The 15,039-nt window shown below is 42.6% G+C and overlaps 1 protein-coding gene across 6 annotated transcripts in view; it reads right to left on the reverse strand.

Annotated features, from left to right (window-relative positions):
- The window catches only part of CEMIP (cell migration inducing hyaluronidase 1), a 173,929-nt gene that overhangs the window by 2,364 nt on the left and 156,526 nt on the right, over positions 1–15,039 (reverse strand). For all 6 annotated transcript variants that reach the window (XM_083586230.1, XM_083586229.1, XM_083586231.1 and 3 more), the window contains exons 21-28: positions 14,523–14,703; positions 10,472–10,687; positions 10,094–10,305; positions 8,745–8,930; positions 2,719–2,923; positions 1,728–1,811; positions 598–755; positions 158–258 (exon numbers count right to left, since the gene is read on the reverse strand). In XM_083586230.1, coding sequence (XP_083442356.1) covers positions 158–258; positions 598–755; positions 1,728–1,811; positions 2,719–2,923; positions 8,745–8,930; positions 10,094–10,305; positions 10,472–10,687; positions 14,523–14,703 — 1,343 coding nt within the window. The remainder of the gene's footprint in view (positions 1–157; positions 259–597; positions 756–1,727; positions 1,812–2,718; positions 2,924–8,744; positions 8,931–10,093; positions 10,306–10,471; positions 10,688–14,522; positions 14,704–15,039) is intronic.

Below are 15,039 nucleotides of genomic sequence, written 5' to 3' on the forward strand. Positions count from 1 at the left end.
GCCCTCTGTCCTGTGGTCCCCAGCTGTTGGACTACAGCTCCCCTCATCCCTAGCCAGCAGTGAAGGATGATCACCTGGGGGCCAAAGATTGAAGAACACAGTAAACTGAAACGATCAACACTTTTAACAAAGGTTCTTTTATAAAATAGCTACTTACCTTTCAATTTAAAGCCCCTCTGTGCTCCAAGTTTCTCCAGGACGGTAGTCCACGGACCTCTTGAAATGAACCTTCCTTTAGATGTCATCACCACTATAGAACTACAGGAGACAAAGGCATCCATAAACCATTTATTCTTCCACTGAGTGATTTAATTTGGTAAAAGCTACCAGTTGTGCAACTCGGGGATGCTGGTCCCTGTATCAATTCAATCATGTCTCGCCAGGCATGCATAATTTATTCTGAAGTTTAACAAGCACATCCAATTAGGTCACCTTACATCTGTTATCAGAAATGGTTGGTATGTATAATGTTTGCAGGAGCAATGAGGAAATCACATGGCTGCTATACGACAGCATATGGCTTGTTAGGCTACATCTACAACCACTAGGTTTTCCACTTTTCCAGAACTTGAATGCCCTCATTTCTCATTAACTTACTTTTCCCGAATGTTATTGACATAGTTGATCATCTGTGCTGGGATTCCTTGTAGAACGGAGTTTTTGAAACTCATCCGGTCAACAAATCTTCCATCATGCCCATTGATCACAACTACTTGGATACCATCTTCAGAGAGATAAAACTTCCTGCCGTCAACCTGGGAAACAAATCAGTTCTTGCTGTTATCAGGGAGACCAGAGCAGTAACAGTTGATAGTTTTGGATTTTCAGAAGTAGAGGCTGATTTGAAATATTGTATATGAAAGAAAAGAAAAGAAAAAGAGGCAGACCTCGAAATACGAAAATTTTCAAACTTTTACGTTTAACTTTGTGTTGTTGATTTACGGTGCAACACTGGAAATTAGTCAAAATTTATGTATTTCACACACCTCATTTTCATATGTATTAAGCATCTGGAAACACTGATGGAAAGGGGGCAGGGAAAGAAATGAAATATAAAGTATCTAGCAACCCCATAAAACTTATTTTTGAACAAGTAACGCTCAAAAGTATTGCTAGAAAATGATGTGGCAAAACAGGCTGGCGAGATGTCCCAACAGACCAAAGCACTGAGTAATAATGGCATATTAAAAACTTACAGGATATTCCTCCCCTTCCCCCCCTTTGATTCTAAGGCAGTCTTGTTGGGCATTAGGACAAGAAAGCCACAAATTGGCAGCAAGCTTATTGCTGCTATGAAAATAAGACTGGTTCCAAATTGCAGCAAAATGTAAAAAAATAATATTTATACCAACCAAGGAGCGTGTGTTCATGTATAAAATCAAACATCAAAGTCCAGCTTTAATTATGATTTGGTAGAAAATTAAGCCCAATTCTAAATATCAACTTGCCTTGCTAGTAATACGAAATCCATTCAGATTCCATTCAACAGTACTTTAAAAGAATTCAGGAAGAAATATAGATTCTTCCAGATAAGCCTTTGTTAGATCTGTTAGTTTTCTCAATTATTTTGAGTTTCTTTCCTCAACTGTGTATTTTATATATATTCTGTTACAAATTGTGTCCCATAGAAGTCGACTTTTGGCTATGTTAAAATATAATGAAAAGTTTCTAAAACATAGTGTGTGTCAAAAATACAGCACATTACTCAAGAGCAAAGAAAGACTTACTGAGATATATGCAAAATCATCCCTGAGATGGAAGTATTTGGTCTTGTAGCTGTCCAGCTTCAGTTCTACAAAATGGTCCTTGTTCTGGTTTCAAACAGAAAATAAAGTTGGTATTTCTATTGACTTTCAAAACCATTCTTTTAGACATGCTTTTTTTCAGACATACATTTATTCTAGGAGTTATACTCACACATTTTGTGGTTCAGTTCAAATGCCTCAAAATATTATTTTAAACGAGGTGTCCCCAGTTTATGTCTTGCCAGAAATTTAACTCCTTGGCAATTTTGGGGGAGTCTTACGTGGAGTGATCTACAAATCTGACAAGGGACATTCAGAACGTTTGGGGGCAAATGGAGAGAATTCTGGACCCCCTCTTGCAAAAGCTTCTGACAGCCAGTGGAGGAGAGCTGTTGTACACTGCTCCCCCTACCCTAAAGGTATAACCCCAGGTATCTCCCCCCCGACCCTTAGAAAGGTAGCACACAGCAAAGATGAAACCCTGGAGAGCTGCTTCCAGCCAGTGTAGCCAATATTACGCTAGGTGGACTAATGGTCTAATTCAGTACGTAGCAGCTTCCTAGTTTCTCAACAGCAATGTTGATTTTCCACTTTGTGCAAACTAAGACTTTGCCCATAAAATGGGACTGAAGTACAGTCACACCTCATGTTACATTTGCTTCATGTTACGTTTTTTCAGGTTGTGTCCTGCGGCGACCCAGAAGTACCGGAAAGGGTTACTTCCGGGTTTCGCCACTCGCAGATGCGCAAAATGACTTCATGCGCTGAAGCGGCGAATTGCAACCTGCGCATGCGTAGATGCGCCGCTGCGGGTTGCGTTCCTTTCATGTTGTGAATGGGCCTCTGGAACAGATCCCGTTCACAACCAGAGGTACCACTGTATGTTTGATGAGCTTCCAGAAGGAAAATTATCCACTGATTTAATCGGAAACAAAGACTCAGGAAAATGGCAACAGTAAATCAGCTACTTTACCAGGTGTGTGCTTGGCAACTTTTTGGGCATTGGCACATCCACCGAAGGTTGCTCCTCATATTTTGGGTAGGCTCTCGCTTGGCAGTCGCTGGACCCTGCTTTCCTGGGGATGTTGGCTTTGATCCTGATTCGCTCGCAACCTCTGACGGAGCAGAAGGCAAATGGCTCCTTTTCGTGCTGAGCCTTTAACTTGAGAAACAGCAACCTTTGAGAAAAGATGGAAGAGCTGTGAGCGTCCCTGACTCTGTGACTCCGCTGTAGCTGGAACGGGATGAAGCTCATCCTGGAAATGGCAGATATTAAACCCTTCCACTGCACCATTAAAGCACATTGTTCTTGCCAAAGAATCCTGGGAACTGGTTTGTTAAGGATGTTGGAACTGTGTAAACATCTTTTTTTTGGGGGGGGAGCTTTATATGTGCATTGAGCGTGCTTTAAATGAATTATGTGTGAATTATGCATTTCTGTTCATCCATCCCAGGCAGATGCTCTCTTATGCATCATTCTCACTTCTAGGTGCAACTACTACATCTCATACTATTAGAGGCTGCTCAATAAATTTGACATTTACAAGTGTGTATGTAAGGCAGGCAGGGATGCGGGTGGCGCTGTGGGTTAAACCACAGAGCCTAGGACTTGCCGATCAGAAGGTCACAGTTCAAATCCCCGCGACGGGGTGAGCTCCCGTTGCTCGGTCCGTGCTCCTGCCAACCTAGCAGTTCGAAAGCACGTCAAAGTGCAAGTAGATAAATAGGTACTGCTCTGGTGGGAAGGTAAATGGCATATCCGTGCGCTGTTCTGGTTCACCAGAAGCGGCTTAATCATGCTGGCCACATGACCTGGAAGCTGTACGCTGGCTCCCTCGGCCAATAAAGCAAGATGAGCGCCGCAACCCCAGAGTCGGCCACGACTGGACCTAATGGTCAGGGGTCCCTTTACCTTTTTATGTAAGACAGACAGTACCAGCTAGGCGCCCTCCAGCTGTTTTGGGCAAAATCTCCAACCGGCACCCAGTCCCTTCACTGCCACTGATTGCAAGCTTTTTCTTTTTCTTTTTTTTTTTTTTACTAATCTTTTTATTGATATTTTGGAAACGACATCAAACAATACAAAAAAGAAAAAAGACTGAAAAGAAAAAAAAGCAAACAAACAAACAAACAACAACAACAAACAACGCCTATAAACATAAAACAGACAAACCAACATAACATCACTCAATTGACTTCCTTCCATCTCGGTTTAGGCAAAATAAACTCATCGCTTATCTGCAGATTGTATTATATCAGCTCTTTACATCGCAGGTTTTAGATTCCGCCCACTGTGATTTTGGTAATACCTAGATTGATTTCAATGTAACTTAGAAATTTATTCCAGTCGTTCGTAAACTTAACGATTTTTTGATGCCTAATTTTTTGTGACATTCTAGCTAATTCTATATACTCATATAATTTCATTTGCCATTCTCTAATGGTGGGGATATTGGAAGTTTTCCAGTTTTGCGCTAACAAAATCCTGGCGGCCACCATTGCATATTGAAAGAATGTTTGGTCTTCATTTTTGATCTCCTCTCCGATCATACCTAAAAGGAACGCTTCAGGTTTTTTGGGGAAGGTGTATTTCAGTATTCTTTTTAATTCATCGTAAATTTGTCCCCAAAATCTTTTCACTTCGTCACAGGTCCACCACATGTGAAAGAAATTACCCTCTTTAGTTTTACATTTCCAGCATGTGCTGTCTCCGGTCTTATACATCTTCCCCAGTTTTGCCGGGGTGATGTACCAACGATACATCATTTTCTCCATGTTTTCTCGGAGAGCAGCACATGCTGTGAACTTCATACCTTTCTTCCAAAGTTTTACCCATCTGTCAAACTCCAGATTATATCCAAGGTCTCTGGCCCATTTGACCATGACTCCTTTCACCTCTTCATCTTTAGTATCCCAGTCTAACAGTTGGTTATACATTTTGGATAAAAGTTTAGTATTACTTTCTAAGATTTCCACCTGGTACCTGGACTTTTTTTCACTCATTCCTATTTTTTTATGATCGTACCATAACGCATTAATTTGGTGAAATTGTATCCATCCAGTTAATTTATCCTTTAGCTCTTCGTACGGTCTAATTTTCCACCCTCTTTCTGATTTAACTAGGAGATCTTCGTATGTCCATCTTTCACATTCCAGATTTAACTTTTTTATTGTTAAGATATCAATTGGTGAAAGCCACCAAGGGGTGTCTCTTTCAATCAGCTTTTTATTCCTGTTCCAAACTTCTAATAACGAGCCTCTAATGATATGATTAGAGAAGCCTCTATGGATCTTTCCTTTATCATGCCACAAATAAGCATGCCAGCCGAATCTAATGTCAAATCCCTCTAGATCCAACAAATCCGTGTTTTTTAAAATGGCCCATTCTTTTATCCAACAAAGACAAGCGGCCTCATAATAAAGTTTTAAGTTCGGAACTGCAAAACCCCCTCTTTCTCTTAGATCCGTGAGGAGTTTGAATTTAATTCTTGCCCTTTTCCCTTGCCATATAAATTTAGCTAAAGTTCTTTGCCAATTCTTAAAACATGCCGTACCTCTAATTACCGGGATATTCTGGAATAAAAACAGTAGTCTCGGAAGAATGCTCATCTTAATCGCGGCCATCCTTCCTGTCCAGGACAATTTTAACCTATTCCAAGTATCTAAGTCTTTCTTAATTTCTCTCCAGACCTTAGTGTAGTTATCCTCCACTAAATTTATATTTTTCGGGGAGATCCATATTCCCAGGTATTTTACCTTTTTCACCACTTTAATACCTGTTTTTAGTTCTAGCTGGTTTTTTACATCTTCGGCCAAATTTTTTGTTAAGATCTTAGTTTTTATTTTATTTAACTTAAACCCAGACAATTTACCGAATTCCTCTAATAACTCCAGGGCATTACTGGCACTTTCTATTGGGTCCTCTAAAGACAATACCAAATCATCGGCGTAAGCCTTTAATTTATATTCTTTTTCTCCAATTCTTATACCTCTTATTTTTGGTGTTTTCCTTATTTTATTTGCGATTATTTCCAAAACCATAATAAATAGAAGGGGAGACAACGGGCACCCCTGTCTCGTGCCCTTTGCAATTGTAAAAGAATTAGTAAGATTATTGTTAATTATCAGTTTGGCCCTTTGGCTTGAGTATATTGCTTTAATACCTTCCAAAAATGGTCCTTCTATTCCTACTGTTTTCATACATTGTATTAAAAACCTCCAAGAAACATTATCGAAAGCCTTTTCGGCATCGATAAAAATCATCGCCGCAGGAATGTCGGTCCTAAGATCCAAATACTCAATAATGTCCAGTATATGCCGAACATTATCTTTTAATTGCCTGTTAGGGAGGAATCCCGCTTGATCTTTATGAATAGATTTTGTTAAGTATTTCCTGAGTCTGTTCGCCAAAATATCTGCGAAGATTTTGTAATCGCAGTTAAGTAACGATATCGGCCTGTAGTTACTTACGTCCATCTTTTCAGCATCCGCTTTTGGTATTAATGTGATGTGTGCCTCCCTCCATGAATCTGGAATCTTCCCTCCTTGTAGAACATCATTAATCACTTCACTAAGCACTGGAGCAAGATATTCCCTTAAAACCTTATAATACTTTGCTGACAGTCCATCCGGTCTGGGTGCTTTTCCGGGTTTCATCTTCTTAATAGCCTCGTTAATCTCTTCCATTGTAATCTTCTTGTTTAATTGAGCTCTTTCTTCATCAGTTAAATATTCCCCTCTATACTCTTCCAAGTATTTTCCTATTTCTACATTATCTTCCTCTCCTTTTTCATACAACTTTTCATAGAATTGGAGAAACTTTTTTTTTATTTCATCTGGATCTTCTATTATCATATCTCCCGATTTTATTCTATTAATCACATTTTGCTTTTTCCTTTTTCTTAATTGCCACGCCAGTAATCTCCCCGTTTTATTTGCTGATTCAAAATATTTTTGCTTCATGGATTTAATTCTCCATTCTACTTCTTGGTTTAGTAATGCTGAATATTGTGATTGTAGCACTTTAACTATTTGTTTAGTCCTTTCATCTCCCGAGTTTATTGTTAATTTTTTCTCACAGTCTCTCAGTTGGGTAATAATTTCTTCTTTCTTTTTTCTTTTCAAACCTTTTGGGTGTTGGGGCTGATCTTCTTATTTATCTAATCCTTATTGCTACAGTCAATGACCTCCACTTTTCCATGTTACCACTGCAGCCTGCTTGCTTTAAACAAAACAACACTTTTTGGGCAGCTTGGCATGAAGCAAAGTTCTCCGGCAGCCAAAGCTCCAGCTATCTCCCGTTTTCATTTCCTCCAAGTGGCCCCAGGCCCCACTAGGCGCAAAGGCATTTTTGAGGAAATGAAGGTAGCAGGTGGCTGAAGACCAGCAGACACTGATCTGCCACGCACCCTGCAGATCACTGCTAGTGCCAACACCCCATTAGCTGGCTGCTCATCTACCGCTGGTTCCCTGCTGCCAACCCGATGGTCCAGACGTAACAAAGCGACTGTCACTTCCCTTTTGTGGTGGGGCCACAGTTCAGTAGTGCAGCATTGCACTGCACACAGAAGGCCCCAGGTTAAATCCCTGGCAGCATCTCCAGGTCAGCCCCAGAGCGATTCCCTGCCCAAAGCCATGGAGAGCTGCTACCAGTCAGTGTAGACAGTACTGAACTAGAGGAGCCAGTGGCAAACCCTCCAAGTGTCTCTATTTTCCAGGGACAGTTCCGTACTTACAGAAGCCATTCCGGTTTCTGATTTGATCCTGGAATGTCCGGCTTTTCCTTAGGACGTCCCTATTTTCATCAGAGAAATGTTGGAGGGTGTGGAGCTATTTGACCCCCCTGAGCCAAGGAGATAAGTAACTATACAACCTTTAGAAGTCATCTGAAGGTAGCCCTGTTTAGGGCAGTTTTTTAAATGTTTTACTGTGTTTTTATATATGTTGGAAGCTACCCAGAGTGGCTGGGGCAACCTAGTGCAAATGGGCAGGGAATAATTAAAAAATGGAATAGGAAGTCCCTGTTTTCATCAGAGAAATTTGGGTGGTATGCAATGGTCTGATTCTGTATAAGTGTCCTATGAACAGTGCTTGATGATACCATTAAAGGTAAAGGGACCCCTGACCATTAGGTCCAGTCGTGGCCGACTCTGGGGTTGCGGCGCTCATCTCGCTTTATTGGCCAAGGGAGCCGGCTTACAGCTTTCGGGTCATGTGGCCAGCATGACTAAGCTGCTTCTGGTGAACCAGAGCAGTGCAGGGAAATGCCGTTTACCTTCCTGCCGGAGCGGTACCTATTTATCTACTTGCACTTTGATGTGCTTTCGAACTGCTAGGTTGGCAGGAGCAGGGACTGAGCAACGGGAGCTCACCCCGTCGCGGGGATTCAAACCGCTGACCTTCTGATCGGCAAGTCCTAGGCTCTGTCGTTTAACCCACAGCGCCACCCGCGTCCCAATGAGGATACCATTAGGCCCCCATTATTTTAAAAACGGAGAGGGTACAAAGGAAATTGTGGCTACAGTGGTTACTAGCCATATTGGGTATGCTCCACCTCCATTGTCAGAAGTAGTGTGTCTCTGAATTTCTGGGAATCGCAACCAGCGATAGCACTGTTGTGCTCAAATTCTCTTCATGGGCTTCCCATTGGGTTATCTGGCTGGCTCTTGTGAGCCCAGGATGCTGGACTTGGCCGTTGGGCTGATCCCCAATTTACGTTCTTATGCAAATCGATCATTCCATATGACAAGGTGGTCAAAACTCTGCAACAAGAGGGACCCAAAATGGCATGGCTTGGCTTGTTGAAGAGGAATGATCACCGAAGACGGGGAAATTGCCACCGGAGCTGAATCTGAAAGATGGCATATAGACTAGACACGAGGATGTCATTTGTGCATCCATTAAAAACAACCCTGCACCCAACACATCTCTACAATCCTCCAAAGCAATTCTGTGCTTCAGAGAGCTTTAGGACACGGGGCATGCTTGCTGTTTCCTTACCCAGTGTCCTCATCCCAATAGTAGTATCCCTTGGAAGCATATCGATACTCAAGCTTCTCCATCTCATGAGCTTGGTAGAATGTCCCTGTTTTGCTGGTTTTCTTCAAAAGGCGATCGTGGATGTCGGAGAGAATGGAAAACGTCGTCCCTTTAGGATAGCAAAGCCCAACTTGGATCCAATCATTCCTAAAATGATAACGACGACAGTAATGATGATCTCAACAATAACAACCCCATGCTCTGAGACTATGATTTTTCTGGAACATGTCACAAGTCAAATCCCACTCCAAAATTAAAATACATTTACTTCCAAACTGGCTAAAAAAATTTCAAAGAGGGCCAGATTTGATGAAGTGAACGTGCGTGAGGGCTGACCAAAGTTTTTTTAGGATTGAAATTGTTGAGCTTTTTTTTTACAATTTTACCCCAAAGTTGTTGAGCTGTTTAGGATTGAAATTTACCTTACTCAAACTCAAGAGAGCCTCTTTAGTGCTGGTTAATGTCTATTCCCCCCCCCCCCCCCGTCAAAAAAACAACCGGCAATTGCAGGGTAGAAATGACGAAGCAGTATTACGGAGGGGCGGGGGCCTAAAGCTGCTATCCTGGAATATCGCAGGTTGGCGTGCAAAGAAAAATAATCAACATCTAATGCCCTATTTTAACCAATTTGATACTATTTTTCTTCAGGAGACAGGGCATAGTGATTCCATATTGCTCAATGGCTATAGCAGCCATTCTTTACCCGCCACCCCATCCTTGAGAGAAGGCAGGCCCTGTGGAGACTTAGCCTGCTTTATCTCCACAAAGCTAGAGCACTCCACAATACCTTTACCCAGCTGCAACTCACTAGCAATGGCCGCCTTCCTAAAAAATTGAAACTTTTAGGATTGAAGTTGCTTTTTTTAGGATTTTGCCCCAAAACATTTACTGCCACGGGGGCCGGATTAAATTGACTGGCAGGCCAGATTAGGCCCCCTAAACGGACTTTGGACATGCCTGGGCTAAATGTTTACATGTTGGGCAGAGTCAATTCCAAAGAACCTAAAGATCCCTTATAGCAATACAGAGCAATTTCTCTGTAGCGAGCCACCACCTTCTATGAGTCAGGGATTAACTTGGCCCACGCAGTGCCTCAAATATTTATCGCATGACTTCTTTACATCCATTCTAAGGGGACTTGGATGTTTAGGTGAGAAGATGGTAAAACTTGCAGAGGGTTTCCTGGAACAATGATGTCAGGCCTGGAAGAATGCAGTGGCTATTATAACATCATCATCACACACCCCGGCTTTCTTTAGCAAGCTATATTCCTCAATCGAAATGCTGTTTTTTACGGGCCACACACTCACTTGTTGAAGTTAATGAGCCAGATAGCCAGTTCCTCGGGAGCAGTCTTGTCCCAATGGATGGTGTAGCCCTTTTGTAGAGTGATCACAGGCTGATATTGCTGGTAATGGGCACTCTTACTCAGAGCTCCCTCCAAGTACAGAGGATGTCCGTAATGGTCGTTTTTTATTATTTTCATTCTCAGGTTGGCTGATTTGTAGGCTTGGATGTACACCTGAAGTCAAAGCAAAGCAAAACTTAACTTACTTTTTAAGACCTTTAAGGAAGAAGAACATGCATAGGGAAGAGACCCCACAGCAATGATCTGCTGTGGAAATCAGAAATGCGAAAGAACTGTGAGCCAGCAAGATCCAAATTCTGAACATGCCCATCAGTCTTACCTGTGCATATCGACCACTACAGATAGACCCCCTCCAGTCAGGGACATCAATACAGTCTGGGTGCCTAATCAGCCAATTATCTTCCTTTATAAGATACGACCCAGGATATTCAGATACAGAGCCGTCAACATCATGGAAAACAGATGTTTTATCCCCATCCATATCCAGCCCATTGAACCAAGGTCCTGGTTCTCCGAAAAACACTCGAGAGGTTATCTGAACAGAAGGGAAAATATGACACATTAACCAATTAATTCTGAACAGGTAGCTTAGTAACTGCTTGGAGCTATTCCCCCCCCCCCAAAGTTCAGAGCTTAACACAGAAGCTTCCTATTTTTCTGCAGTCCATATGTGCCCTGAAAAGAACACGGCAGCCCTGTGTGAGTTGTCCTGGAATCTTGGCCATGGCCTCTGGGACTGATCGTGGAGTTCAAAACAGCTTGAGGGCTAAAGGTAAAGGTAAAGGGACCCCTGACCATTAAGTCCAGTCGTGGCTGACTCTGGGGTTGCGGCGCTCATCTCGCTTTACTGGCCGAGGGAGCCGGCGTACAGCTTCCGGGTCATGTGGCCAGCATGACTAAGCCGCTTCTGGCGAACCAGAGCAGCGCACGGAAACGCTGTTTACCTTCCCGCTGGAGCGGTACCTATTTATCTACTTGCACTTTGACGTGCTTTCGAACTGCTAGGTTGGCAGGAGCAGGGACCGAGCAACGGGAGCTCACCCCGTCGCGGGGATTCGAACCACCAACATTCTGATTGGCAAGTCCTGGGCTCTGTGGTTTAACCCACAGCGCCACCCGCATCCCTAAAGCTTGAGGGCTACCCATCCTGAAATCCTACCAATTAGTTTCCAGGCCCAATTTGAAGCTCTGGCTTGGACCTATGAAGTCTTATATGGTGCAAGACTTCCAAGGAAGCCTCTCTCTGCATGAACTCAGCCGGACCCTGAAATTGTCATCTGAGATCCTTCTTTGTGTGCCCCCTCCATGCGAGGTCAGGCGAGCAGCAACATGAGAACTGCCCTTCTCAATGGTGGCATCCCGCCTGTCGAATGCTTTCTCCAGGGAAGTTTACCTGATGCCAATATTACATATCTTTAGATGCCAGGCAAAAAGAATCCTTTTTAATAAGGCCTTTGGCTTGGAGACTTCCGGGTTGGTGCCACTGTTTAATGGCGGATTCCCTCCGAGCTCCAGAGGGAATCGGCTCCGTAGCGTCTGGGTCTGGCCGCTGCGGCGAAGCGGGGACCCTTAAAATCACAGGCGCGGATGCCTGTGAACACAGAGACTCGGCGGGCACCATTTGCGCCCCCCCAATCCGCGACGGAGCCTCTTTAAAGGCTTCGGAACGGAGGCAGGGTAAGGCGTGGTGCTGAGAGTACTCCCTCGCCTACGGAGTGAAGCCGCAAGCCATTGACAGAGAGCGCCAACTTCTTCTAAGAGTGATTGGATCCTAAAACATCAACCCGTGAGTAATACGGAGATTGGAACTTTAAAAAATTTCTTATCTTGGATTTGGAACGAGCGGGAAGGGGCTAAAAAGGAAGTCCACCCCCCCTCTTTGTAAACAACTTAAAGCAAAGGACTGGGCAGCTAAGGTCGAGAGAATCTGTTTTTTGCTTTTCTTAACAAAGATCCTGACCTCACGGTTTGGACATTATAAGAAGATATTCTGGAGGATAAAAAGAATTTTGGGAGCTGAAACTACACCCCCCCCTAGACCCGGGAACGTCCGATGAGAAAGCCTGTTGCATGGAAGATTTTGACAGCTGTCAAGTGAGCTGCGAGTCAGCTAGTTGTCAGCTGGAAAAAGAGAACATTGTTTCTGCTGTTTTTGCTGGTTTATTCGGGATAACTTGTTGAAAATAAGGTTGATACAAAATAACTGGACTTTTGGTTTTTGAGCTGAAAGGAAGATTAAGGAATTAAATCCCCCTAGAGGGGTAACAAGGATACTACATTACAAAAATGGCTGGAGTGTCTAAATTCCAAGCAGAATTGGACAGAGCACTGGTTCTCTTGGGAAACTTACAAGATGAGTACGATGCTTTGTCTACAGAGGTATCGCTATTATACTGGACAGTAAACAACAGCTTGGAGTCTGATAAGGATTTGAAACAGGAAGCCTATTCAACTGAACAAATAAATGAAACCGAAAGCGTAGACACGATGGAGCAATATGTTCTTTTTGAAGAAAACGAAGGAGGAGATGGAGGTTTGCAGGAGTCAAAGGAGAGCTACAATATGAGGCCTGACATGATGATAAAAAAGGACAATAAAAACTGGATGCGGAAAGCCTGGTTTGATTGGGAATTTGGAAAATGGAGAGATCCTCTTTTGAGGAGATCTGAAGACCTGAGGATTATAAATTTGTTGAAGGTGGAAGCTGGAGCTGTGGGGACATTTGGATTTGAAAGAAATTTGAAACAAGAGTTGGAATACCCCATAGGCTTTGTTTTTGCTTTTAAGTATCGAGGACTGGCTAGAAGTAACACCGATTCTGTTGGGCCGGAGCCCCTCCGAGACCTGGGGCTTAACATCAAGGTCTATCAAAGAGACCGGCAGAAAGGAACTGAGAGAGACATAAGGGCCTCGGACCTGAGATCTCCAGGCTAAATAAATAATATAAAGACTGATGGATATTGGTTGGGGACTGGAACCGGGAGAAGGGTGGGTGGAGGTTGGGAATCCAAAGGGTACATAAGGATAATTTGCATTGCTTTATTTGTTTTATATTTTGTTAGTGGTAAGGAAATTGGTTAAACCGTGGAAGGGAAAATTTGGTCGACCTTAGGAAAAAGGTTTAAGAATAAATTAATGAGGTATAAGTATTGATGAGTAATTTCAATAAGGTGAAACTGGTTTTTTTTTTCTCTTTTTTTTTAAATTAAGTGAAAATAAGGCTGTTAAAAATAAATGGAGGAAATGGAAAAAAGAAATAAAGTAAAATAACAGTATGTTAGAATAAATGTTTAAGTTAAGGTGAAGAAATAAGTTAAGGACTTGCTGAATTGACAATTTAAATTGGAATACAAGAAGGGGAGGTGTGAGGAGGTCTGAGAAACAAGGTTGAGGAAAATAAGTATCAGAAACTGTATGTGTTTTTTTTATTTTTGTGTTGTTTTTATTTTGTTTATTTTTTTGTTTTTGTTTGTTGTGTGTTTTTTGAAAATACCAATAAATATTTAATAATAATAATAAAAAAAAGGCCTTTGGCTTTTTACTATCTATGGCTTTTTGCATGGGTAGGAAGTTTAATGTAGCCGTTTTTTAAAAATGCTTGTTTTAATGTATGTATGTATTGCTTAAAATATTGTAAGTCATTTTGAGTTGCTGTGGCAAAAAAATGACTAATGTAATAAATAATAGTAATAGCAATACAGTCGTACCTTGGATCCCAAATGCCTTGGTACTCGGACGTTTGGGCTCCTGAACGCTGCAAACCCGGAAGTGAGTGTTCCGGTTTGCAAATGTTCTTTGGAACCCGAACGTCTGATGGGGCTTCCGCGGCTTCCGATTGGCTGCAGGAGCTTCCTGTAGCCAATCAGAAACCACGCTTTGGTTTCCGAACGTTTTGGAAGTCAAACGGACTTCCAGAACGGATTCTGTTCGACTTCCAAGGTACGACTGTAATAGTAAATTCACTAATAATAATTTTGCTAAGCCAAGGGTGGAGAACCTCAGGCCCAGGAGCAAACGGCTTCTGGTCCTCGGGACTCCCTTTATGTCCCACCTTCTTACAGGCCTCATCTTCCTCACAGACCACCCCCCTCTCCAGTCCTTGCATTTCTCCAGTTCCTTAGTCTGGCTGGACTGTGTCCTTAAACTGTAATATGGCCTCTTGCTTTCCTGGAGAGATGTACATGTAGGAACCTCTGACTTTTGTATGGCTAGATTACAGCCCACTGTACAGAAATATGAGGTGCACCTGTTGCCCCGCCCACCACTGCCATGTGACCCTCAGAAGGTGGCCAATGATGGAATGCGATTCTTCTGTTGCAAAATGTCCTCCCTCTGCATGCACGGTGAGCCCGCGTTGAAAGCCAACTCACCGGGACGTCCTCAAAGAATACGTTTGTGACATTGTTGTTGGGGCAGCTCTGCCAAACATTGTTGAGGCGGAACGCCAAAGCGCTGGTGTGACGGCCTTCCAACGCGGCAAACTTTCGGAAGGTGCAGTTCTGGACATTGATGGGCCCATCGTAAAACTGAATGCCTCTAATTGGGAAATTCCTAAAGCACATTTTTTAAAAGAAAAGAAAAAAGAGGGGAAGTTATTAATCTCCTTGCAGTGAGTTGCCACTGTAAACATATATTGCATTGTAGCTATACATGAGCATCAGCTGACAATTTCACACTCCATTGGAAAAGCTAGCTTCTATAATCTGCTAGGTCTTTTTATATATATGAGGAAAACCTTGTGATTCTTAACAAGTTCAACTCAGGGTCTCTCATGCCTTGGCAGATCATACATATTTGCTTGGCATTCTTAGAAGGAGCTTTGCGGGAAAGTTAGGCCACTGACCTAAAAAAAGGAATAATATCCGCAAGCCAATCAAAAGCAAAATT

Source organism: Podarcis filfolensis, assembly GCF_964270895.1.
Source record: "Podarcis filfolensis genome assembly, chromosome: 14".
In the NCBI taxonomy this organism is placed as follows: domain Eukaryota; kingdom Metazoa; phylum Chordata; class Lepidosauria; order Squamata; family Lacertidae; genus Podarcis; species Podarcis filfolensis.